This window comes from Pseudochaenichthys georgianus, chromosome 3, assembly GCF_902827115.2.
Source record: "Pseudochaenichthys georgianus chromosome 3, fPseGeo1.2, whole genome shotgun sequence".
Classification (NCBI taxonomy): Eukaryota; Metazoa; Chordata; class Actinopteri; order Perciformes; family Channichthyidae; genus Pseudochaenichthys; species Pseudochaenichthys georgianus.
In genome coordinates, this window is record NC_047505.1 from 51,671,060 (window position 1) to 51,695,841 (window position 24,782).

The 24,782-nt window shown below is 41.3% G+C and overlaps 1 protein-coding gene across 1 annotated transcript; it reads right to left on the bottom strand.

Annotated features, from left to right (window-relative positions):
• Positions 1-1,024: 1,024 nt before the first annotated feature.
• LOC117467267 (ankyrin repeat and BTB/POZ domain-containing protein 2-like) lies at positions 1,025-24,166 on the bottom strand. The gene is made up of 17 exons (XM_034110800.1): positions 23,287-24,166; positions 14,047-14,196; positions 12,034-12,241; positions 11,017-11,169; positions 8,485-8,650; positions 7,212-7,301; positions 6,801-6,902; positions 6,617-6,713; positions 6,186-6,321; positions 5,386-5,615; positions 4,677-4,855; positions 3,905-4,010; positions 3,196-3,298; positions 2,615-2,684; positions 2,170-2,238; positions 1,931-2,044; positions 1,025-1,547 (listed from the first exon to the last, which is right to left on the bottom strand). The coding sequence occupies exons 1-17, from the start codon at positions 24,161-24,163 to the stop codon at positions 1,338-1,340; spliced, it is 3,060 nt and encodes a 1,019-aa protein (XP_033966691.1). The 5' UTR covers positions 24,164-24,166; the 3' UTR covers positions 1,025-1,337.
• Between the last annotated feature and the right edge of the window lie 616 nt (positions 24,167-24,782).

The window sequence follows — 24,782 nt, forward strand, 5'->3', positions numbered from 1 at the left end:
TATAAATACTGTTTTTGAATTAAAAGTCATAGTATGTTGAAAAAGTGATAGTATAGCATTTGTATAACTTGTTTTAAATGTCATGTTGAAAAAAAACACATATAAAAGTGTGGAAAATCTAATTTCAGAAAACACAAATAAAAGTGATAGTATTTTAAAAACGTCATAGTCTTTTTAGAAAAACATACAAATCATAGAACAGTTGAAAAGCATTGAAATAGTCATGTTGGGAAAAAGGTCATGGTGTCGTTTTTTGAAAAACACAAGTACCGGTAGTATTAAGTATCTGGAAAATACCATTTCAGAAAACGCAAATAAAACCCTCATAGTATAGTTTGTTTAAATACACTTTAAAAAGTAATAAGTCAAAAATATAATTGTGGACAAACTTAAAAAGTTGTAGTATGTTTGAAAAAAGTTAAAGTACAGAATGTGTAAAATATAATTTTGAAAAAGATAAAAAAGTTATTTTATATAATTTTGAAAAAAACATAAAAATCATATTATAGCTTTTTTTAACAAAAGTCCTCGTATAGTATGTTTAAAAAGGGGATTATAATCAAACAGGAAGTGGTAAAATGCTGACTAATTTCAGCGTTTTAGGACTCATTCCCGCAGGACTCTAATAAGACGTGTATTCACAAACATAGTATGTACATCTTTTACGCACTTCCAGTTCATCGTGCAGCTGCAGAGGATTTACAATGTCTCACTTTGGTCTGTTTTTTATTTGAGTATATTATAAAAGACAACATGGTGAGTAAACAAAAACACAGTGTTTAGTTAATTATTACTTTTGAATAAAGAGATTATTAATTAACTAATAATGTCGTGATGTATGCAGTCACTTAACAATCAGTCAACGGTACGAAAAAACATGTTTTATTTACAGCGTCAGAAACAGGAGAAGTTTCACCATTTGACTTAATAATCCACTTAATTGAATATCAAAACTGTCTGTGAAAAATGTTATAAATACTGTTTAGAAATGTGTCAAGACTAATAAATAGCATGAATAAGGTGTTAACAAAATATATTCTTCTAAAATATTCTCAATGAAATTTTAAGAAGCGACAGGAAACAGGAAATTCAACAACGAATATTGTTTCTCTCGCATCGTTTTAGATATTCTCCTCTTTTGCAGAAACGTTCACTTGTTTTCAGATTAATAAATAGCAGGGAATTCCCAAAGTCTTCTTCTACACATTTCAGTAATTTCCATAAGAAGAGTGAACAGAATATGGCTGCTCTTCCCAAACACACACACACGCACACACACACACGCACACACACACACGCACACACACATTGAAGCGTCTTCAACACAGTCTGTAGTTTCACCCCCGACAGGCAGAGTACAGGTCGCTCAGTCTGTGGATCAGCAGGGTCTCCAGGACCCTCAGGAGGGGGGGGGGATCCTCGGGGCTCGAGTTCTGCCCGGCGACAGCCAGCAGCAGGCGGTGGAAGTCGTCCCGCTGCAGTAGAACCTCCATGTTCTGCAGGAAGAACCCTTCACAGAACCGGCAGAGAGCAGAACCTCCGTGCAGCTGCAGACAGGAGAAGACAGTATGTCGAATGCAGAGAGTCAGAGTATAGTACGTTTAAAGTATCATCATTTCAATAAAGAAACAGAACATAGTATGTCAAAATGTTTTTAAAGAGTTTAGAATAGTTTATATAAAATAAATATATTAAAGTCATAGTATTGTATTTAAGAAAACCTAAAAATTATGTATTTATGATTTTTCTATGAATATAAAAAGAGAAATACTTTTTTATTTATTATTTTCAATACTTTACTTTGACTTGTACTTTATTATAACCTGTGACCTTTTGTGTGTGTGTGTGTGTGTGTGTGTGTGTGTGTGTGGTGTGTGTTGTGTGTGTGTGTTGTGTGTGTGTGTGTGTGTGTGTGTGTGTGTGTGTGTACCTGTGCGTTGTGGTAGATGTACACAGCATTGTCCAGAGTCAGACTCTGAGAAAGCTTCATCTCACAGATCCTCTGCAGACCTCTGAGCTCGAAGAAACCCGCCACCGGCAGCAGCTGCAGAACAGAAAACACACACACACACATATAGTTATCTGTACAATTATAAAAGTGTATACAACAATATATTAATATTGTCAATATATATTTACAACATGTTAATAACAGGTGAGTGATCTTACCTCCATGGCGTCAGAGTGAGAGAGAGTGAGTCCCTCGGTTCCTCCACAGTACAGAGACTGCATCATCATCTGCACACACACACACACACACACACACACACACACATTTTAGTGTTAATAGCAATACAGTACAATACAAAGGGGCTTTATTGGCATGACCAGATTTTAAACATAGTGTTGCCAAAGCATTCCGCACAAGGCGTTACGACAGAACAAAACAAAAATCAACACTAAACATAAATGTCAACAATACATGTGGGTAAATAGCCCTCACACAGTAAAGTAGATCTAAGAGTGTGCGTGTGTGTGTGTGTGTGTGTGTGTGTGTGTGTGTGTGTGTGTGTGTGTGTGTGTGTGTGTGTGTGTGTGTGTGTGTGTGTGTGTGTGTGCGTGCGTGCGTGCGTGCGTGCGTGCGTGCGTGCGTGTGTGTGTGTGTGTGTCTCACCGTGAAGGTGCTGTAGGTCATGTGAGAGACGGTGATGATGTCATCAGTGTCGCAGAGCATCTGTCTGAACCTGACGGGAGAAAATCAGCGCCCTGGTGTTCAGTTTGGATGCAGCTACTTCACATGTATCTGGTGTCGTCACATTGTTCACACAGAAATGTTCTAAATGTGCGCAGTTTTTATGTTAGGTGTCGGAAATTAAGATGAGCCGATATATTTGCAGTCAATATCTCTGATGTATTGCTTTGCACATCAGTGTTATCAATTGAAATGCATGTAATACTTCATTCTTAATTATTCTTTTAAGACTTTCTAAAGATGTTTTTGTTTCTGTACCTTTAATTGTATCCTTAAGTTTTATTTCCTTTATATTTTTGACTCTTCAGGTTTTAGGAACTTTCTGTAAGGGCAGTGTTCCCAAACTTATTTCAATAAAGAACCCTTTGAAATATATTTAGCCGAATATCTCCTGGTCAGTATCCAGACCTGGTTAGGGCAAAACATGTATGGTAAAATATATATATATATATACATATTCATATATATTACTAAGAGTAACAGACATGACAGACATTACTCACCTTTCAGAAGCGGACATCAGCAGCACTCGGTGAGCGAAGTACGGACGATCCTCCACCAGGAACGTCACGTCCGACATTTCGGGGTTGTTCAGGAAGTGGATATCTGAGAAGAGAAGATACCGTTTGAATATCTGAAACACTCATATATGGATTGATTGCTCCGTCAGAGGACAGATGTTTTACCCAGCTGTGTAGATAACCAGGATATCATTTAAAGGTCCCCTATTATACTGTTTTCCATCAACATATCACAGGTCTCAGATATATACAGAGCCTGTCTCTGATTGGCTGAAACACCAAACAGATCAATGCAGCATTACCCATAATCCCCTCTGTTTCAGCCCTGTTTCCAAAGTGCTGATTCTCTGTCTGCTACTTTAGATGAAAACAAGGAGCCCCTCCCCACGCCCCTCTGAGAGAGATTTGGTTACAAAGAACACAATGGAGCTCTAGAGGAGATTCAGGTGATAAGGTGGGGGGGGTTACCTTGGTTGCTGATTGGCTAATGGTTACCAAGACAACACATCGTTATGACATCACAAAGTGGCCAAAATCTGATCAGCTCATTTTCAGACAGGTTTTTATAGAAATGGATCAGGAGAAAAAGAAGAAGAGACATGAAGAAGTGGATTTTGCATAATAGGTGACCTTTAAATATTTGTTAGATGAATACATAGATTAAGAGATGGTCGGCTGACAGATGTTTTACCCAGCTGTGTGGACAGAGAGACGTCCAGAGGTTCGATCGGAGGAACATCTGCTCGGCTGTAGAGGAGAGAAAACACCGAGGCCAGACGCTGCGTTACCACGAAGTCCTGCAGGGAGGAAATACAGATTTAAAGAAAATACAAAATGACTTGAAAGATCTTTGAAGGATGGATATTCAAAAGCAAATCTTAAAAACACTGCATATGAATGAATCTCGTTTCTTTCAGGAATACGAAATACAAACATAAATAAAAGCCGCTCTTCACAGGTAATTCTTTAATATACATATAACAACATTTCTCTTCTTCCAAACCATCTCTTAAAAGTACCACTTTAAGTTTCTTTAAAGAACTCAACTTGATGAAATGACACAAAAGTGCTGCGTATTAATCACTGAATGTAATAAAAAGCGAATTTTTAAATGTACGATATGTTGCTTTGTAATCAAGGTTAAGATTTTAAATGTCACCTCCTATCTTTCTTACATTTTATGATTTATAACAGTTTCTTTTATTTGCATATTTATTGCTTAATGTGCCATTTAATGTGTGTTCTACGACGGCCGTATTCGTCTGTGTTGTATCTGTTGTAACTTTGTTCACGCTGCCCTCTTGGCCAGCTCGAATGAGACTTGTACCTGCTTAAATAAAGGATATATGATTATATATATATTCATTCATTAATATATATATATGATATTGCCCCGCTCCAACTGGTGATACCCTTCTCCTGTCAGTAGCTGAGGGTAAAGAACGTGGCGGTGGTGTGTTCACCTTGCTGCTCTCCATCAGGCGCACCATGTCTGGGACTGCAGCCGCCAGCAGCTCGGGGGAGAAGTCCTCCGTCCGGATGGAGCAGAAATCTGAGAGGAGGATCTGAAGGACTCGGACTCTGCCGAGCTGCTGAGCTCTGAGGAGGGACTGCAGCCAGGAGTGGAGCCTCCAGGGAACGCCTGCAACAACACATATGATTATATAACTGAACTCCTGCAACAACATATATGATTATATAACTGAACGCCTGCAACTCTATTATGCATGAACACAACTTTTAGCATCTCTAAAATGAAACCAGTGGGATAACTGTAAAATGATACAATGAAATGCGAGTCATTTGTTTATCAGCGCGTTGTAAAGTAATGCTATTTGATTCAACCAATTGAACAATCTAATAATGTCAGATATATAATAATGTATCGTTGATGTATTTAGTAGCTGTGGAATAATTAGGATATTTTGCAGCGTGCACGTCATATGATCTTTTGTTGTTGCCAGAACATAAAATAGGCTTCTATATTTTTTTATCTTAACACACATTAGATAACACAAGACCAACTAAACGTGAGGTAGTGATTATTCCATATGTATTTGATGTATATTATCCTCTTAGCTCATGTGATAATCTCAGTTACTCAAAGCATCATAGGTACCCGACGGGTCTTCATCCACCCATTCCTGTAGCATTGAGATCAAGTGTTCTCACCCATCTCTCTGAGCTCCAGGGTCACGTCCAGGTATCCGTGCTCAGCGCTGTAGAACGCTGCCTGCTGCAGAGCCTTCGTCCTGGCCTTACAGAGCCGCGGAGCTTCATCTTCCTCCTCCTCCTCTTCCTCCTCCTCCTCTTCCTCCACCCCTTCAGCCAGGATCTCCTCCAGAGACAGGATGTCCTCCTTCCTGTTTCGAGGCTGCAGCAGGAGCCTCCTCAGGACGTTCCTGCAGGAGGGCAGAGATGCGTATTTAATCACAAACCCTCATCACATCTCCGGGCCTAATAAAATGAACATGAAACTTGTATTTTATGTTATAAATTCCTGGATGAAATTCCTTTAGGATGCAAGGATTTTTAGTTGACCTGTGTTCATGTACTGAAATATGTTTGGTAAAACCATTTTTATATATAAAAACGAACTGTTTTATTTATGTTTTATTCCATTTCTATAATCATGCCGTGTTATCCATGAGCACACGACAGGGCTGAATCAAATAAACCGGTGTTCTAGTATTTTCTAGGAATTATTGCCAACACGTGTTGCAAAGAAATTCCTGTAGCAGCTGGTGTTTTTAGCGTAGCAGTGTGTTGAGGTACGGAAGAATATTGTATGTAATGCAACCTTTAAAGTTAGTCAGATTTAAATATATGTAATTTATGTTTTTATAGTAATTTGTCAAAACTATTACATTTGTTGTCAATTCCAGGAAAATGAATTCTCATGACTTTCATCGCCAAAATGTGAGCTCACAGGTCTTTTAAAACGTTATTTATTAGTAGGTAGAATGTCTGACCTGTGCCCGTGTGCAGCAGCGTAGCTAAAACAGTTCATGTCCTCGTACAGTGGAGATGTGAGAGAGTTCCCATGATGCACTCTGTTCAGAGGGTCCGCACCGTGGGAGAGGAGCAGAGACACCATCTCATAGTGACCTGAGAGGAGGGGGATATTATATATCAAGCCATCACCTGAGCGTGTCACCAATGAACATCTTAAATAATACAATAATATAATAATATATTTTAATGTTGTCTAAAATAATCTGATACAATATAAATATGATGTACCATAATGAAAATAACATCATATAATTTAATGTAAAACCAATTTTTTATTGGCTTCTCGAATATTATATAAATATATTTTATTATAAAAACATATAATACATAATATAAAATTACAGTTAAAAGACAGTTAAAAGACACCGAAACACCACGAGCCTCGTACCTGCAGCGGCAGCGAGCTGCAGCGGCGTCTCAGCGCTGACTTCCTGTCCGTCCTGCAGAGACCCTCCCTCCACGTCGGCGCCCGCCTCCAGCAGCAGCTAGAGAATAGAGAAATGGTACAGATAAAGGACTTCTGATTCCACGGCCGTGTTGGTATGGTATCATCGAGTGGAGTTCAGCCTCACCTGAGCCACAGACAGGCGGCAGTGCAGCACGGAGAAGGTCAGCGCGACCCAGCGCCGACTGCCGGGGTGAACCGAGGGGTGTGTGTGAGAGCAGCCTGGGACCTGAACACAATTTCAACACAGGTCAAATTATGTATTTATGATGTTTCTATGAATTTAAAAAATAAATACTTTTGAATGTATTTATTTTATATACTTTACTTTGACTTTTAGATACAACTTTTTTAACAACATTTAAAAAGTAAATACAATATTTACTTTTAGTATAACATTGTAACACACACACACACACACACACACACACACACACACACACACACACACACACACACACACACACACACACACACACACACACACACACACACACACACACACACACTTCAGTCATCTCACACCAGCAGTTTGTACCTGCAGGTCCAGGTGAGCTCCGGCCTCGAGGAGCATCTGAACCAGAGCTTCGTCTCCGGCTGCAGAGGCGTACATCAGAGGAGTCAAACCCTGCACAGAATGCAGAATATTATCATCTGATATTTAAGAAGTGTGTTACATTTGAAATGGCAGAAAGTCTTGTTGCAATTTCCAGATATTAAAAGAGGTCCCTTGAGTTTCTCTGGTAATTATCAATAGTAGCAGTTAAGTGAATACTGTTCAAACAATACCTGTGTTTGTGTCTTATATTGATTTCTCTGTTTTATCCTTTCATAAAGGTGAGGACTAAAATGGCTATAAACAAGGGCTGGTTAGAGTAAACAGGGTTGTATTGCTATGTGGGGGAGGTGTAGGTATGCAGGACAGGGTGCTAGGTGGATGAGAGTATATTCTGCTTAAGATCTCTAGCATGTCATGTTTCAGGGAAGTCTACATATCTTGAATAGTATATGTGTGGGTTTAATTACTTTGTATTCTGTGTAACCAGAAGTTGGAGATATGAGAGATTAAATATTTGTGTTATCTTTGGAAGCAAGGAAATATCCTTGAAGACACATCTGAGGTCTCTGGAATGTGGGGGGGATGTGTGTGTGGAGGCTGAGTAAACTCCACCCCTTCCTGTTGGTGTTGGTATGAAAGAAGCTGTTCATCTTTTTGTTCTGCCTCTCTTCTCGCGCTGCCCAGACCGGAGGGTCTTGCAGCACGTGAACAAGGCCAGGAGTAGGTATATTCCTGACATTACGCATATGATATGATATGGCTTTGTATGGTATGGTAATGTATTGATTGTATTGCATTGTCATATTACCATTAAAGTAGATTATTGTTTAACGGTTACTTGGTAGCTCTGGATTCCTTCCTGTATGATAACCAGCTTGTTAGGGACGCGCGGAGATTTGAAAAGCGGACCAGTTATCCCTCAAAATCTCCATCAAGAACCATCATAGAATCAGCATTTTACATTTACCTGCTGCACGTTTCCATATGTTTCTATTTAGATTTTTCCGGAAACTTACTTATATTTTGCAATATTTATGAATGAATGCAGGAGTTTCACTGCTGTCATTCACTTCCAATAACCCCTAGCTCAGTTTTCCCTGCCTTCCGTGACTACATCGAGTCTTCAAAAAGGTGCGGGCCATGTGGCCACGATGTGCGGGCCATGTGGCCATGTGGCCACGATGGCCCAATAAAAACATGGACCGAATAAATAATAGTAATAATAGTTGAATGGTTGATTCCTCCCCCTCACCTGGTCGTCCATGGTGTCGAGCCCCCCCCTCCCCAGCAGCAGAGAGGCCGGCTGCAGCAGATCTGCTCGACCGCAGGAGAGCATCCTGAAGCCCAGAGAAACCTGGAACTGAGCTGCAGCCGCTTCTGCATCCAGACCTCTGAAGGAGTGGAAACAGCACTCTGACCTGCAGAGGATCACAGAGACACATCTGTCACAAACTGATCCTGGTGTCTTTCAATTAAACAGTTTCAATCCCAAGGAGGAACACATGTTTGTGGCGAGTCATAAAAGAAAGTCATAGTGTAGTAGTCACCAAAAGGTATAGTATGCCATAGAAAATGTATCACAACAGAGCCGGCCAGCTAACCAATCAGAGCAGACTGGGCTCTGGTTTCAGACAGAGGGTGAAAAGAGGTGCTGCAGCACAGGCAGTATGAGAAGAATAAAGAGCTTTTTGAACATTAAAGCATGGAGACATGTAGAGACACTACATACTGATATACACCTGAACATCATCAGGAGAGGACTCTTTAAAGTAGAGACACTACATACTGATATACACCTGAACATCACCAGGAGAGGACTCTTTAAAGTAGAGAGACACTACATACTGATATACACCTGAACATCAGCAGGAGAGGACTCTTTAAAGTAGAGACACTACATACTGATATACACCTGAACATCACCAGGAGAGGACTCTTTAAAGTAGAGAGACACTACATACTGATATACACCTGAACATCATCAGGAGAGGACTCTTTAAAGTAGAGACACTACATACTGATATACACCTGAACATCATCAGGAGAGGACTCTTTAAAGTAGAGACACTACATACTGATATACACCTGAACATCACCAGGAGAGGACTCTTTAAAGTAGAGAGACACTACATACTGATATACACCTGAACATCAGCAGGAGAGGACTCTTTAAAGTAGAGACACTACATACTGATATACACCTGAACATCACCAGGAGAGGACTCTTTAAAGTAGAGAGACACTACATACTGATATACACCTGAACATCACCAGGAGAGGACTCTTTAAAGTAGAGAGACACTACATACTGATATACACCTGAACATCATCAGGAGAGGACTCTTTAAAGTAGAGACACTACATACTGATATACACCTGAACATCATCAGGAGAGGACTCTTTAAAGTAGAGACACTACATACTGATATACACCTGAACATCACCAGGAGAGGACTCTTTAAAGTAGAGAGACACTACATACTGATATACACCTGAACATCAGCAGGAGAGGACTCTTTAAAGTAGAGACACTACATACTGATATACACCTGAACATCACCAGGAGAGGACTCTTTAAAGTAGAGAGACACTACATACTGATATACACCTGAACATCAGCAGGAGAGGACTCTTTAAAGTAGAGACACTACATACTGATATACACCTGAACATCAGCAGCAGAGGACTCTTTAAAGTAGAGACACTACATACTGATATACACCTGAACATCAGCAGGAGAGGACTCTTTAAAGTAGAGACACTACATACTGATGTACACCTGAACATCAGCAGGAGAGGACTCTTTAAAGTAGAGACACTACATACTGATATACACCTGAACATCAGCAGGAGAGGACTCTTTAAAGTAGAGACACTACATACTGATATACACCTGAACATCAGCAGGAGAGGACTCTTTAAAGTAGAGACACTACATACTGATATACACATGAACACCAGCAGGAGAGGACTCTTTAAAGTAGAGACACTACATACTGATATACACCTGAACATCAGCAGGAGAGGACTCTTTAAAGTAGAGACACTACATACTGATATACACCTGAACATCAGCAGGAGAGGACTCTTTAAAGTAGAGACACTACATACTGATATACACCTGAACATCAGCAGGAGAGGACTCTTTAAAGTAGAGACACTACATACTGATATACACCTGAACATCAGCAGGAGAGGACTCTTTAAAGTAGAGACACTACACACTGATATACACCTGAACATCAGCAGGAGAGGACTCTTTAAAGTAGAGACACTACATACTGATATGCACCTGAACATCAGCAGGAGAGGACTCTTTAAAGTAGAGACACTACATACTGATATACACCTGAACATCAGTAGGAGAGGACTCTTTAAAGTAGAGACACTACATACTGATATACACCTGAACATCAGCAGGAGAGGACTCTTTAAAGTAGAGACACTACATACTGATATACACCTGAACATCAGTAGGAGAGGACTCTTTAAAGTAGAGACACTACATACTGATATACACCTGAACATCAGCAGGAGAGGACTCTTTAAAGTAGATACACTACATACTGATATACACCTGAACATCAGCAGGAGAGGACTCTTTAAAGTAGAGACACTACATACTGATATACACCTGAACATCAGTAGGAGAGGACTCTTTAAAGTAGAGACACTACATACTGATATACACCTGAACATCAGTAGGAGAGGACTCTTTAAAGTAGAGACACTTCAAACTGCTTCACAATAAACATGTGTAAGCTAAGGGATTTTGGTTTCTCACTTCAGCTGTCGAGCCTCGCAGTCGAGTCCCGGCAGCAGCAGTCTGGCCGTCTGTCGGACATCATCGCTGTCGACCAATCGGCTGTGTCGATGCTCAGCGTGAACCACGGCGACTCGAATCCACTCCATCAGAGGCGGGAGGAGCAGGAACGGCCTGAGGGAAACACAACGTCAGGATACATCCAAAATGATGTTATCGGTCACGAATGATTTTTAGTCCAATAAAGTCCAGAGTGTCGAGAATAGTTTAAAGATTTTATTATTTGTCTACGTTAAAGTATGACGAATCAGTGTGTCCTCAAATATGGGTGATTTTGATTTCTGTGTTCATTTCCCATTAATTCATTTGATTTGCATGAAAACGACAAAACGAACCTCTGATATTAACAAAGAAAAGCTTGATATCAATATAGAACAACCTGTGTTAGTTTAGAAGCACACACACACCACACACACACACACACACACACACACACACACACACACACACACGCGCGCTCTCTCTCACACACACACACACACACACACACACACACACACACACACACCCACACACACACACACACACACACACACACAGACTCTCTCTCCTCTCACACACACACACACACAAACACACACACACACACACACACACACACACACACACACACACACACACACCAACAGACTCTCGCTCTCTCTCACTCACACAACACACACACACACACACACACACACACACACACACACACACACACACACACCACACACACACACAGAGAGACTCTCTCACACACACACCCCCCCACACACACACACACACACACACACACACACACACACACACACACACACACAGACTCTCTCTCTTTCACACACACACACACACACACACACACACACACACACACACACACACACACCACACACACACACACACACACACACACACACACACACACACACCCACACACACACACACACACACACACACACACACACACACACACACACACACACGCGCACACACACACACCTCTCTCTGCTCAGTGTCATGGTGGGAGGCTCCAGGTTGGGGTTTTCCAGAGACTCCATCTGTGAGCCGGACAGGAAGTAGTAAAGTGTGCGGAGGGCGTCTGCAGCCCAGGACACTGACGTCTGATTGGCTGAGAGAGCGGGGCTGTGGGCGGGGCTCGAGCTGCGCAGACGCTGCAGATGGTGCATCGCCCGAGACACCAGATCACCTGCAGGGAGGCATCAGTTATTACACAGATTATTCTCATGTCCTTTAAACAATAATAGTGTAAACAATTGTAAAGAATATACCTTAACGACACCTGCTTACGAACACCTGCACACGGCCTCAAAGAACTACAACATGTCCAAAACTCTGCTGCCAGACGCTCCGACCACATTTAACTTCCACTTGAATGTGGACTGTTTTGTTTCTCTGATCTGAGTGTATGTAAAGTGTCTCTGAGCTCTGGGAAAAGCACTATATGAATATTATGTATTATTATTACAACATAATGTGAGCCAAATATCTCGATTAATAGCAATTAATTATTATTACACTTCACAATAAGGCACCGTTAAACGTAGGGGTGCGTAAGGAGGTATGAAAGTGTCCTTTAATCGTGACGAAAAAGGCTACTCTTCCCTTATATCGCTCTACATATCACACTTTAGTAAGATTAAGGGGTTCTAAAGGCCTGCTCCCCTGTAAGTTAAATTAAGACTAAATGTATTAACTTTTGATAGTGAAAATAAAATAAAAATTAATTGTTTTAATTTGTCCTAATCCTGTTGCAGAGTAAAGCGTGTGCATAAAACCAATATAAATTCCACTATTATCTTATGAATGGAATTGCTCGGTTCTCTAATTGGATGCTTTGATTTAAATACTTCAGTCGACGGTTAAAATCATCAAGTTAGACATTCTGTTCAGATTTATTTCTCTGTCCCCTCTGCAACAAAATGTATTGGCAGAAGAGCGTTCATGTTCAAAGACCCAACTGACTGGAATACTTTACCTGCTGCTATTAGATCTCTGTCATCACTGGGTGTATTTAAACATGCATTGCTATCTCACTTTCAACTGGTCTGCACTCGTTATAACTGATATTGATGAAACTGATTTGCTCGACTGTCTCAAATTGTAATGATTGTGTGCATTGCTTGAATTTCACTTAACAGACTGTACGTGGTTTGTCTTGTGTGTCATGTTTTGCTTTTGTCTTTTTGTTTATGGATGTCTGTAAGTTGTTGCTATTGTCGGGACCCCCTTGAAACGAGATGGTGCATCTCAAGGGGTTTATCCCAATGAATAACATTTCTATATATATATACATATTTGTAGTATCAGTTGTAGAGTAGGTTAGACAAACAACTACTAACACCTGAATAAAGACATTAGGATTAAATAAACCTGTTTAAAGATATAGCTGTCTTATAAATGTTAGCACTTTAAAGTAAACGGTGTTAGGAACAGAGAACTTATAAGTGTTAAAGTTTAGAAAGAGCGACACATATAGATTTGAACGTATACGCACGAGCCTTCCAGTGTGCATTGACTTTCAGAGTTCATTGATTCACTCGCTCCCATCAGGACCATATAGTCAGTCGAAACAGGAGTGAAGTGCATGCTGTGTCTGAGTGCGTTGTGGTCGCGTTAACATGTCATCAGAGGGGGCGTAAACAGAGCCACGAACACTGAAGCGTTTCTCTCTAAGAAACGAGATAATGAGGTACGGTGGCCTGCAGGGTGTGAAGGTGCCCTTGTTTTCTGGATACAAGCCACATTATGTAACCTTAAGGGGGGGGGGGGCGTCTAACGACCCGTCCCCAGACAGTTTAAATAAACACACACAACACAGGAGCTGACTGTGGCCTCAGTAACACACACACACACACACACACACACACACACACACACACACACACACACACACACACACACACACACACACACACACACACACACACACACACACACACACACACACACACACACACACACACACACACACACACACACACACACACTCACTGAGCTCAGAGATGCTGCCCACGCAGGTGGAGAGGAGGTCCTGCTGCAGAGCTCTCAGCTCCTGATGGAGGTAGGCGTCCTCCCTGCTCTCCATCCAAACCTCGGGAACCTTCGAGTACGGGTTGATGTTGGCCGGCAGCGACAACTCACCTAAAAAAACACACAATATGTATGAGAAAATGCAGGAAACGAGTCTTTAAACCCTTAAAATGAGTCAGCAATTTACAACTTCTTGTCTCCTCTTTCGACTGTGTTGAAATAAAGGTCTGTGGCTGAGAGATTGTTATTCTACGACATCAAATACGTCAGTAAATACTCCGCTGGTGGATTTAAAGACGGCGGTTGCTAACAAGTGTCTAAATGAGATGACTCAACATCATCACGCCAACATTATCCGCCTTTAACTTAGCAGTGGTGACATGAAGTCATGTGACTCCACAAAGAAACACCAGATTGAAATCCAGACCGGGTGTAATGGCAAAAAAAAACATCCAAAGAAAATTCCTGCGGCTTGAATCAGAATAAGAATCAGATCACCCAAACACTGAAATGTGCCAACATGTGGCTAAATACAACGCTTTTGTTTGTCAGAGGCAGATATCTTGATGGTTAACATTTGGTTAGCAGCTAACTTTGCTAGCGACATAAAATAGCTGTGTCTTGAGCTATACTTTGTCAAATAGGTGCATTGATACTGGTAACAACGATGTTTCTGTGGTTGGCTTCAAAATCCATTTGACAGTAAATCGGAAGCAGCCGTGTCTTTGATACTTGACCTTTGATTTTAACAGAACAACTTCCAAACATCTTTAATCTGAACTAATTCTTCCACCGCAGAACGAACCACAACCCAAAGACTTTCTCCATTTCATCCGCATGATACACCTCCAACATGTGTGGTGTTAAGCACACCCTCCCATTGTGTGAAGTTAAAACGGTATTTGCTGACTCCTGATCTTCCACACAATGGAAACAGCTTCAGAGGCGATCTGCCCAAAAGCTAAACAAGCTGAAGCCTCCTGCAGCTGTAATAATGTACAATCATTATGTATGTGAGGAAAAACATCGTAATCATCATCATTAGAGATGTCCCGATCCGATCACGTGATCGGGGATTGGAGCCGATCACGTGATTTTCAAAAGATCGGAATCGGGAGAAATAAATCGGAGATCGGGAGTTTTTTTTTTTTTTTTATAGAATATTTGTATTATTTTATTTAATGTTACAAAACTAAAATGACCATGTTCACGTGTTAAAGTCATCCTGAGGACTTAGTTTTGATTTAAAATTACACAACATCATATATGTGTTGCTTTCTTTGGGCTTGTTTTCATACCTGGTTGCTTATTTCTCTCAAAGCAACAGAGTGGGCGCAGTGTCTAATAGTAGCAGCAAGCTAACGAGAGGCTACGTTCAGCTGGTGACTCGGGAGTCGGGACAGAGAAAATGTCAGGAGTTTGGAAGTATTATAAAATTGAAAGCGAAGGCAGTGTAACAGCCAGATGCAATGTTTGCAAGGCAGAGGTTCCGCGTGGTGGAAAGAACAGAGCTACGTTCAACACGACCAATCTAATACGCCACCTGAGAAACAAACACCAACAACAACACGGCGAGTACACAGCGGCCACTCAGGGAACGGCACTGAAACAACCGACACTTTCAGAGACTTTCAAAAGGAAAGAGAAACTGCCCCAGAACAGAGACAAGGCCAACACAATAACAGCCAAGATAGCTGAACTCATCGCGTTGGATGACCAGCCGTTATCTGTTACCTTTGTTTTCTCTTAATGCATTGCATAAAGATCGGATCGGGAAAAATCGGTATCGGCAGATTGTCAAAATCAAATGATCGGAATCGGATCGGGAGAAAAAAAAGGTGATCGGGACATCCCTACTCATCATCTTTAGAAAACCACAGTGACGGGTTTAAACTCTAACTTTTCTTTTTCAGACCAATGCATGGATATTAAATTGAAAGGAGAAAGACGTAACAACTTTCTGTAGAGATTTCAAAAACATCAAGACCAGTGCACTTAGACACTTAAGACGTGTGATTATCCAGAGAATAAGAGTTCATTTATTAAGACAAACACAATTAGATTACATGAACAAAGATATCTGAAGGTCATCTCATTACAAGCAATTCATTTTATGCGGGAACATTCGTAGCTTTGCAGAGATGGAGTACTCGAGTCCTGGACTCGGACTCGAGTCGGACTTGAGTGCCGATTTTCGGGACTCGTGACTCGACTCGGACTCGCGCACTGATTGACGCGACTCGGACTTGGACTCGTGAATTCTCGCACAGGATGACTTGGACTCGGACTCGTGAATTCCCCCCCCCCCACGATGACTCGGACTCGACTCGTACATTGACGCTCCGACTTGGACTCGGACTCGAGCACATTTTCTCTGGAGTCTGATGTCCTCTATCCTGTATGGCGAGTTCACGTACTGGGCCCCGCTTTGTATTTGTATAGCACCTATTACAAGAATTGTAGCCAAACTCGCTTCACAGCAGTTCAATAGACAGGATAACAGCAATGTAGAGGAGCAGCTACATTTCAAAACATATATCCACGAAGATTAATACATGAAGACTTGTGACTCGGACTTGACTTGGACTCTTCTTAAGTGACTCGGAATTGGACTCGGATTCGAACACAGGTAATGATGACTCGGACTCGACTTGGACACTCCTTGGGTGACTCGGACTTGGACTCGGACTCGACTACGACTCTCCCTTGGTGACTCGGACTTGGACTCGGACTCGAAGAGTGGTGACTTGAGGGTGACTTGGACTCGTGAATTGGTGACTTGACTACAACACTGTAGCTTTGTACTTAAAAAGCTAGCAAGCGTAAGTGAACTAAAAGCTAGGTAACTGTTGCTATCGAACTAGCTTACGTTAGCCAGCTATATATTAAGCTAGCTAGCGAATGTTAGTTATTTATTTTACAAGCTATAAACTGTGACATTTGCTGTATATTGAAATAATAAACAAGCTTATGTTAGCTAATTATCCAACAAGCTAGATATTGAAGGTTAGTTAACTACTTAAACAACTAGGTTTACAATCTAACTAATTAACTAGCCTATGTTAGCTACATGTAACACAAGCTAGCTGGCGAACATTAGCTATTTACTTTCTCACAGCTCCAAACATCACCGTAAATTCCAAAGTATGCGCATCTGGATAAAATAATGATATATTATTCATCTAAATGATAGTTTCTCAACTGAGAGAGTATAATACCTTAATAAAAGTTCATTCAAAAGCTTAAAATCAGTTTATTTGGCAAGCAAAGGTTGAGAAAGCTGGCGACGTTATGCAAAATGAATCGCACATACAATCTAAACAGAAGTACCAACACAACATCTACTTCCTAGGAAATTAAAAACATTGTTCATAGACAGAGAGGGTGGGTACAATTTGAGAGGAAATCTACATTTTAAACAACTCAAGGTCAGAACAACTCTGAGAAGTATGAGTTTATCAATCTGTGGTTTTATGGAATCGTTTGGAACAGGAGTTAAAACAAAGCATAATTCAGTTTAAAAGGATGTACAGAAACACTTTTTTGGACAAATATGAGAATGAAGAAAGGTGATTGAAGATGAGAAAGTATTGTATATATATATGTATAAATGTAAATGTATGTAGGAATAACTTGCATAATGATTTAAAGGACAATCATTGATCAAGTAAGGGGTGGGAATTAATAAGCATTTGCTTCCTCCTACTCCCTTTCGGACACATATGATTTATTATTATTAATATGAAGACTTTTTTTTTGTTGAATATAGAAATATTACCATGAATGTGGATAAATACTGTATTATAACAATACGGTATTCTGTTGTTCACATTTGTTATTTGTTATTTTTTAATCTGTTCGAAATAAAGACTGAAAGAAAGAAAGAAACATAGGACAATGTGGAAGCACCATAAGGTGAATTCATTACACTTTTTTAAAATGTTAAAGTAGAAAATGTCCTTTGTTCATGTTAAATGCAGGAACCAGGGTTAATACACTGTTGATTAGTGACAAAAAGGCCACATAAAGAACATTCATTCCTGCTAAGTGCTCGACCTCCGCCCCATCGAACACCTCTGGGAAGAGCAGAAGGCCAACAGTGTTCTGATTGGACAGATTCATCACTGAAACACACACCTCAGCTTTGTAAAAGTCCCCTCTTGTTTGGAATAAAGAAGTGTGTGTGTGTGTGTGTGTGTGTGTGTGTGTGTGTGTGTGTGTGTGTGTGTGTGTGTGTGTGTGTGTGTGTGTGTGTGTGTGTGTGTGTGTGAGGATAATTGGTGCTGATTACCGCTGTGTTTACAGACAGAGCGAGGGGACAAGCATCTATTCATGGCACACAACAGGAGACCATTCTGCAGTGAACAAACCACTGTTTTCTAATCCCTACCTGTGTAACACACACACACACACATACACACACACACCCACACACACACACACACACACACACACACACACACACACGGGCCATGTCAACGCAATTTTTCAGTAGTAAAAGCCATAATTCAACGATGCTTGTCACTGTTTTTGTGTCCATTTATTTAGTTTTGCACATATTCACATGCACACTGTGTGGGAGAGGAGTTATTTGTATTTATTGTCCTTTTAACTCTAGTTTGTGATATTTCTGTCCTGTCTTCGTCATTTTGACACTAAACGTAATTGTTCAGTGAACCCCAAAGCCAAAACGGTTGTTGCTTGTCGCTGTTTTTGAGCCCATGTCTGATGCATTTAGCGAGCTAGCTTCTTTAGTTACATTTACTTTTTTCACCTATATCTGTAAAAATGTAAGAAAAAGTCAGCAGGGGCGCTGCAAGAAGCCAACCATTGTCTTTTAAGGTGTTGCAATCTATGTTGAGGATTGATTAAGTCGCCTGAGTCCTTATGCAAAGAGAGAAAAGTCCAAGTGGAGCTTCTTCAATGTGAATATTTTGTGTTTTTTTACTCCTCCCCCTTGTGCTGTTGTTAAGAAGATATGTTTATGTACAAGATGTCGGCTCACTTTGCAGCACACACACACACACACACACTCACACACACACACACACACACACACACACACACACACACACACACACACACACACACACACACACACACACACACACACACACACACACACACACACACACACACAATGCCCTGCTCACATCCAGAGTGATTAAGTCATTTCCCCGGACTCTCCTTGTGTGTAAGTGTGGCTGAATCAAAACAGAAGTGTGCAACCGCATCCTCAGAGAATGTGTGTGTGTGTGTGTGTGTGTGTGTGTGTGTGTGTGTGTGTGTGTGTGTGTGTGTGTGTGTGTGTGTGTGTGTGTGTGTGTGTGTGTCAAATGAAAACAGAAGCACAGTCACCATGCCTGAAAACAACAGGTATTTTCTGCAGCAGAGAGAGGTGTGTGTGTGTGTGTGTGTGTGTGTGTGTGTGTGTGTGTGTGTGTGTGTGTGTGTGTGTGTGTGTGTGTGTGTTTGAGGTCAGTAAAGGCTGGGTTTAACAGAGCACACAGAGTCCCAGTGAAGATCAAAACTGACATCGTGTAGATAAACGTTGCTTTACAGACGCCAGATCACGATTTTGCAGTTTATGTAAAAAAGTCAAAATCAATTGAAGAAACTTATTTTGAATAAAATACATTATGTTGGATCAGAACTGCAACAACATTACTTTCAAATTAGATAGTTTTCAAGAGGAATGACTCTTAATTTAAAGGGGATGAAAAAATATGAAATCTACTAATCTACTTTCCAAAGCAGAAAACATTACCATGAATATCAGTCTAATGAAGTCGAGGGCAAGACATGTAAAATAATACTAAATAATAGCTCTTCCAAAACAGTTACAGAAACGTCAGTCGACCAATATGTTCAAAAACACTCAAAAATCAGGAGATAAAATCCTCTATTTCAGGCGATATGAAAAACAACGGGCGGGTGCCAGTTTCTCTGCACTCTCAGCGGTTCAGGAGTGAATACACTCCTGGTACGTCGCAGATTCATGACAGACATGCATCAGAATTGGCGGGAGGGCGTTGTTTGGATTGGTTAATCTGGTTAGAAGCTGCAGGCGGTTCGTGTGGAGCCAGAGAGGACGGACGGCTTTACAAAAGATTCACAGAGGAGGAAGACGAGGAGGTGTTAACAAGAGAGGGAAGCATGATTACGTCTCGTTAACACATCCCAAAGTCCTCCGGAGAAAGACTTAATTAAAGCCGTTCATCATGGAGGAGTGAAGTCATCAGCCTGATTGATCACCTCTCTCTTTCATCATCAAGACCATGAGGCCTTAATAATTAAGTGCCAATACAGTAATGTCAACATACTTAGTGTGGAGTGAAAGTGCTGCTTAAGTAATCTCAAGTTGTGTTATCAGTCAAATTAGAGAGGCCTCCAAAACAGAATGTATCATTGTGTTACCCCAAGGTAATTTGTGAAACCATGCCACACTCATTCTGCAGGAAAATGATCTCCATTTGACATACTTATTTGTGTGTGTGTGTGTGTGTGTGTGTGTGTGTGTGTGTGTGTGTGTGTGTGTGTGTGTGTGTGTGTGTGTGTGTGTGTGTGTGTGTGTGTGTTTATTTAACGGTGAACCTCCTGCTCCGCAGTCTGCGCGGGAATGAGAGCTTCCTTTGTGTTGTGCGGGTCGCAGTCTAACAACACACACTCTTTACTTCACCCGCTTCTTCCTGTGTGTTCTCGGGGGACCGTCGGACAGGGGTCTGAAACATGTATCCCAGCATGCATTGGGCTCAAACTGTGCGTTAATGACGATTAGCTAAAGGTGGCTAATGTTGGGCGTGACGAAGTTGAAAACACAATTTACGACAACCATTGGCTTCCAGACCAGGGGACAGGAAGTGATCACATGCTGACTCAATATCCAGATTTAGGATTACGACCATCACAACAGAGCCGTCCAGCTGACCAATCAGAGCAGACTGGGCTCTGGTTTCAGACAGAGGGTGAAAAGAGGTGCTGCAGGCAGTATGAAAGAAATTAAGAGCTTTTTGACAGTAAAGCATGGAGACATGTCCCAGGAGAGACACGACAGGCCCCTTTAACCAACTGAACATTCACATCAACGTTGAAAATCGTACTCGTTCTTCCTTTAAGGCAGGGGTGTCCAACTCAATTTCATCGCGGGCCACATCAGCATTATGGTTGCACTCAAAGGGCCGGTTGTAACTTTAAGACTATATAAAAATACATATATAAATATATCATATATAAAATAATGTATTATATTACATAATTTCCTCTGCATTGGATTATCATCGGATAGGGTAATAACTTCATAATTAACTACGTCTGAAAGCAGAAGTCTAGGGCAAGTCTCTTCAGTGCGTATGTCCCAAAATGATTTAAAAAGAAAAGCCAAATTCTGGAGAAAAAAGAAATAGAAGTGACATTTTGAAATAAAAATCTAATTCTGAGAAAAAGGAATTCTATGAAAAAATGCATATTTTGAAGAAAAAAAGGCAAATTCTGAGAAAAAAGTCATATTTGAGATGCATTGTGGGACATGTAGTTTATGGGCAACGTGCTTCTGTAGCATGTAACCGTATAATAAACATATTATATTCTTTGCAAGCTCTTGTGGGGCCACATAAAATGAAGTCGCGGGCCGAATGTGGCCCCCGGGCCTTGAGTTTGACACCCCTGATCCTGCATGCAAGCACAGAATCATTTGAGAGCGTCAACATGAACTTCTCTCACACACGAAACAATCCTAATACAAATCCCAGCCGTTTATCAGGAGGATCTTCCACTTTCGTGTCCTTTATTACCCAAACTGCCTGTTTCCTGTCTGAAGGGGTTTTCCCACCGCACTCGCCACACTGCCGGATATTATCTATTATTTTAATCTAGATTATTCTCTGAGTAATTTAACGCCACCAACGTTTCACTCTGTGATACCACACAGATTTAATATAGGACTGATTCGGAAGCAGGGGGTTTCCAAAAGAGAGGGGACTTCAAATATATCTGGCAGTAGAGCAGCAGTTAGTTACATTAGGTGTTACTTAATCCAATCTATTCAAGTGTTTGTCTCCAGTGCAGAAGAAGAAGGGTGGAGGGAAACTAGCTTCTTGTTAAACTGCTGAAAGGAAAATGATCTGTTTACATTCAGACTCATGATCCTTCTGCTTAAAACAAATATATATCTGACAGGACATAAGAATGAAAACATAATTGAGCGTCAACAGGAACCTCTCCTGTGAATCCTGACATGTGTTTTTTAGGGGATGGACTGTGAGTGTTTTCATTGCTAAACATGTGACATTTCACACAACGTCATTTTCCCGGGTAAAGTTTGGAGAAAGTTTCCCAAATCAAAGATGGAGGTGAACAAATTAAAGAAATGGAAAACCTCAAATGTTAACAACTGAAATGAAGGTTTAAAACCCAGATAACATGTGTTCTGTTCACATAATAAAACAACTGATTTATTTGGACATTCTTCCAAAATTCAAGTTTAATGACGTGTACTTTTTATCCAATCTTGACGGATTAAATAAAGTAAAACAACAAATTAAGTGCTGTAGATATATGTCATTAACTATAGTCTGTCAATATTTTTCTTTCTTTAAAATGTCATTTGTAAAAATGCACAAAACCTAGAAGCGAATTTCTCCAATTTCAGTTTTCTATAACAAAAAGTTAAACTCAAAGATATTGTTTATTTCTATTTTAAATAACATGAAGCAGCAAATCTCACATGTTTAAAAAGAGAAGTTTGATCTTTGCGTTTTAAACATTAGAGTTAAATAGTTTATTACCTGTCCCATCAGTTTGACAAACAGTTCCTTTACTTCAAATGAAATCCATATGTCTTTCTGTTAATTATATAATAATATTTGAACCTGCAACGTAGTCAGATGGAAATGAGATATCCATTCTGGCATAAATGGTCTTTTTTCCCTTTTGTATTAATGTATGTATGTGTTCCTTATTTATTAAAGACTAATTATAAATACATTTATGAGTTTTGATTTCATGGAGGTAAAAATAAATGTTGTCGTGGAGGTAATTGAACTCAAATTCAAATCAAATTGGCATTATTGGCATATCAAAAACAGTATTGTCAAATCATGTTGTACAGTTACAACAACAAAATAAATAAAGATAACACTATTCATACATTATTATAACAATGCATGTGGCACACAGCAACATGCCAACATGTAATTAACTCACCATTCTTGTTTTTGCCACAGATCAGATGCTCGTACCCCTGCAGGACCCCCCACAGCTCCGCGTCGCTGTTCACGGTTCCCTCCAGCAGCTCCACGGTCACCGGGCAGCAGGACATCTCTCCGCCGGGCAAAAGCTCCTCTTCTTCGGCCAAACGCACAACCTGCACCGCCCGTCCCACCACCTCCTCCGTCAAACTCTCCACACATGCTGCGAGACACACTGCCGCGTACTCATGCACACGCACCGACACACGCGTCTCCACCATCCACCTGAAGAAGCGGCCAACGGACAGCGTGAGCCCGCAGCGCGCGGACTTCCCCCTCTGGCGCGCGGGGTCCCCGGAGCTCATGCAGTGCAGAGACACCGCCTTCACCGCCGAACAGATGCACTTGTCGGCCAGAGACCAGCTGAGCACCAGCCTCACCGCGCTCTGGACCTCCAGGCGTGTGCACCGTCTGTGGAGCTCGCTGAGCCGCTGCGCCTCGCGGGAGATCCGCACCAGAGCGCGCCGCAGCAGAGAGGAGAGCCGCTGGAGAGCCTCCTCTGTGATGGATGTAAGCGAAACTTTACGCAGGACTTCCCGCAGCTCCTGCTCCGTCCACGGGTACTCCTCCACCTCGGGCAGGCGGGGACACTTGAGCAGGAGGTCCGAGGCGTCCTCCGGTAATGAGCTCACCGTGTCCCAGCTACCGTCCCTGCTGCTCAGAGAGCCGCGGTGCCGCTGCCAGGCTCCCCGCGGAGGAGGGCTGCTGTGCGGCGGAGACTGCCTCGACCCACCGGATGAGGACAGGCTGAGGGACGGGCTGAGGTCCCCGGTCACATAGCCCGGATCCAGGCTCAGGTCCTCCAGGTTCTTCACCAAAACACTGCTGGACATGATGTAGATGTGTTTTCCCTGGAAGAAGTTCAACTGCCCAGATCAGACAGCTGTGCCACAACTGACCAAAACATGAAGAGCGGAGAGAACTGTTTTACGCACGAACCAATCACATCCAGACTCCATAATAAGAACACAGGTGAGTTTACCGATAGCGCCTCCCTGTGGCCAAACTAACGATTAGAACTGGGTAAAAAAGCGTTTAAATATGCTGCCCCATTTGCTTGGAATAATGTACAGAAGGAGCTGAAACTGTCAGATTTGATTACTTTGGGGGAATTCAAGCCCATCGTGAAGGACAGAGAACAAGAATCCATTGGTCGTTGTGATTGCTCATATATCCCATAATTGAAGTCGTTTTAAATTTAAATTTGTAATGATTGGTTAATGTGCCATTTAACTTGTGTTTTACGCCCACTGTATTCGTCTGCCTGTATTGTCTGTGTTTTATCGGTTGTAACTTTGTTCATGCTAACCTTCTTGGCCTGGTCGCTGTTGGAAAACAGATTTTTAATCTCAATGAAACTTATTAGTTAAATAAAGGATATATATTACAACAAAAACTGAGGCTGAGTAGCTTTTACTGCTGTTTGTTATTAAGATGAAAACATGTCATACC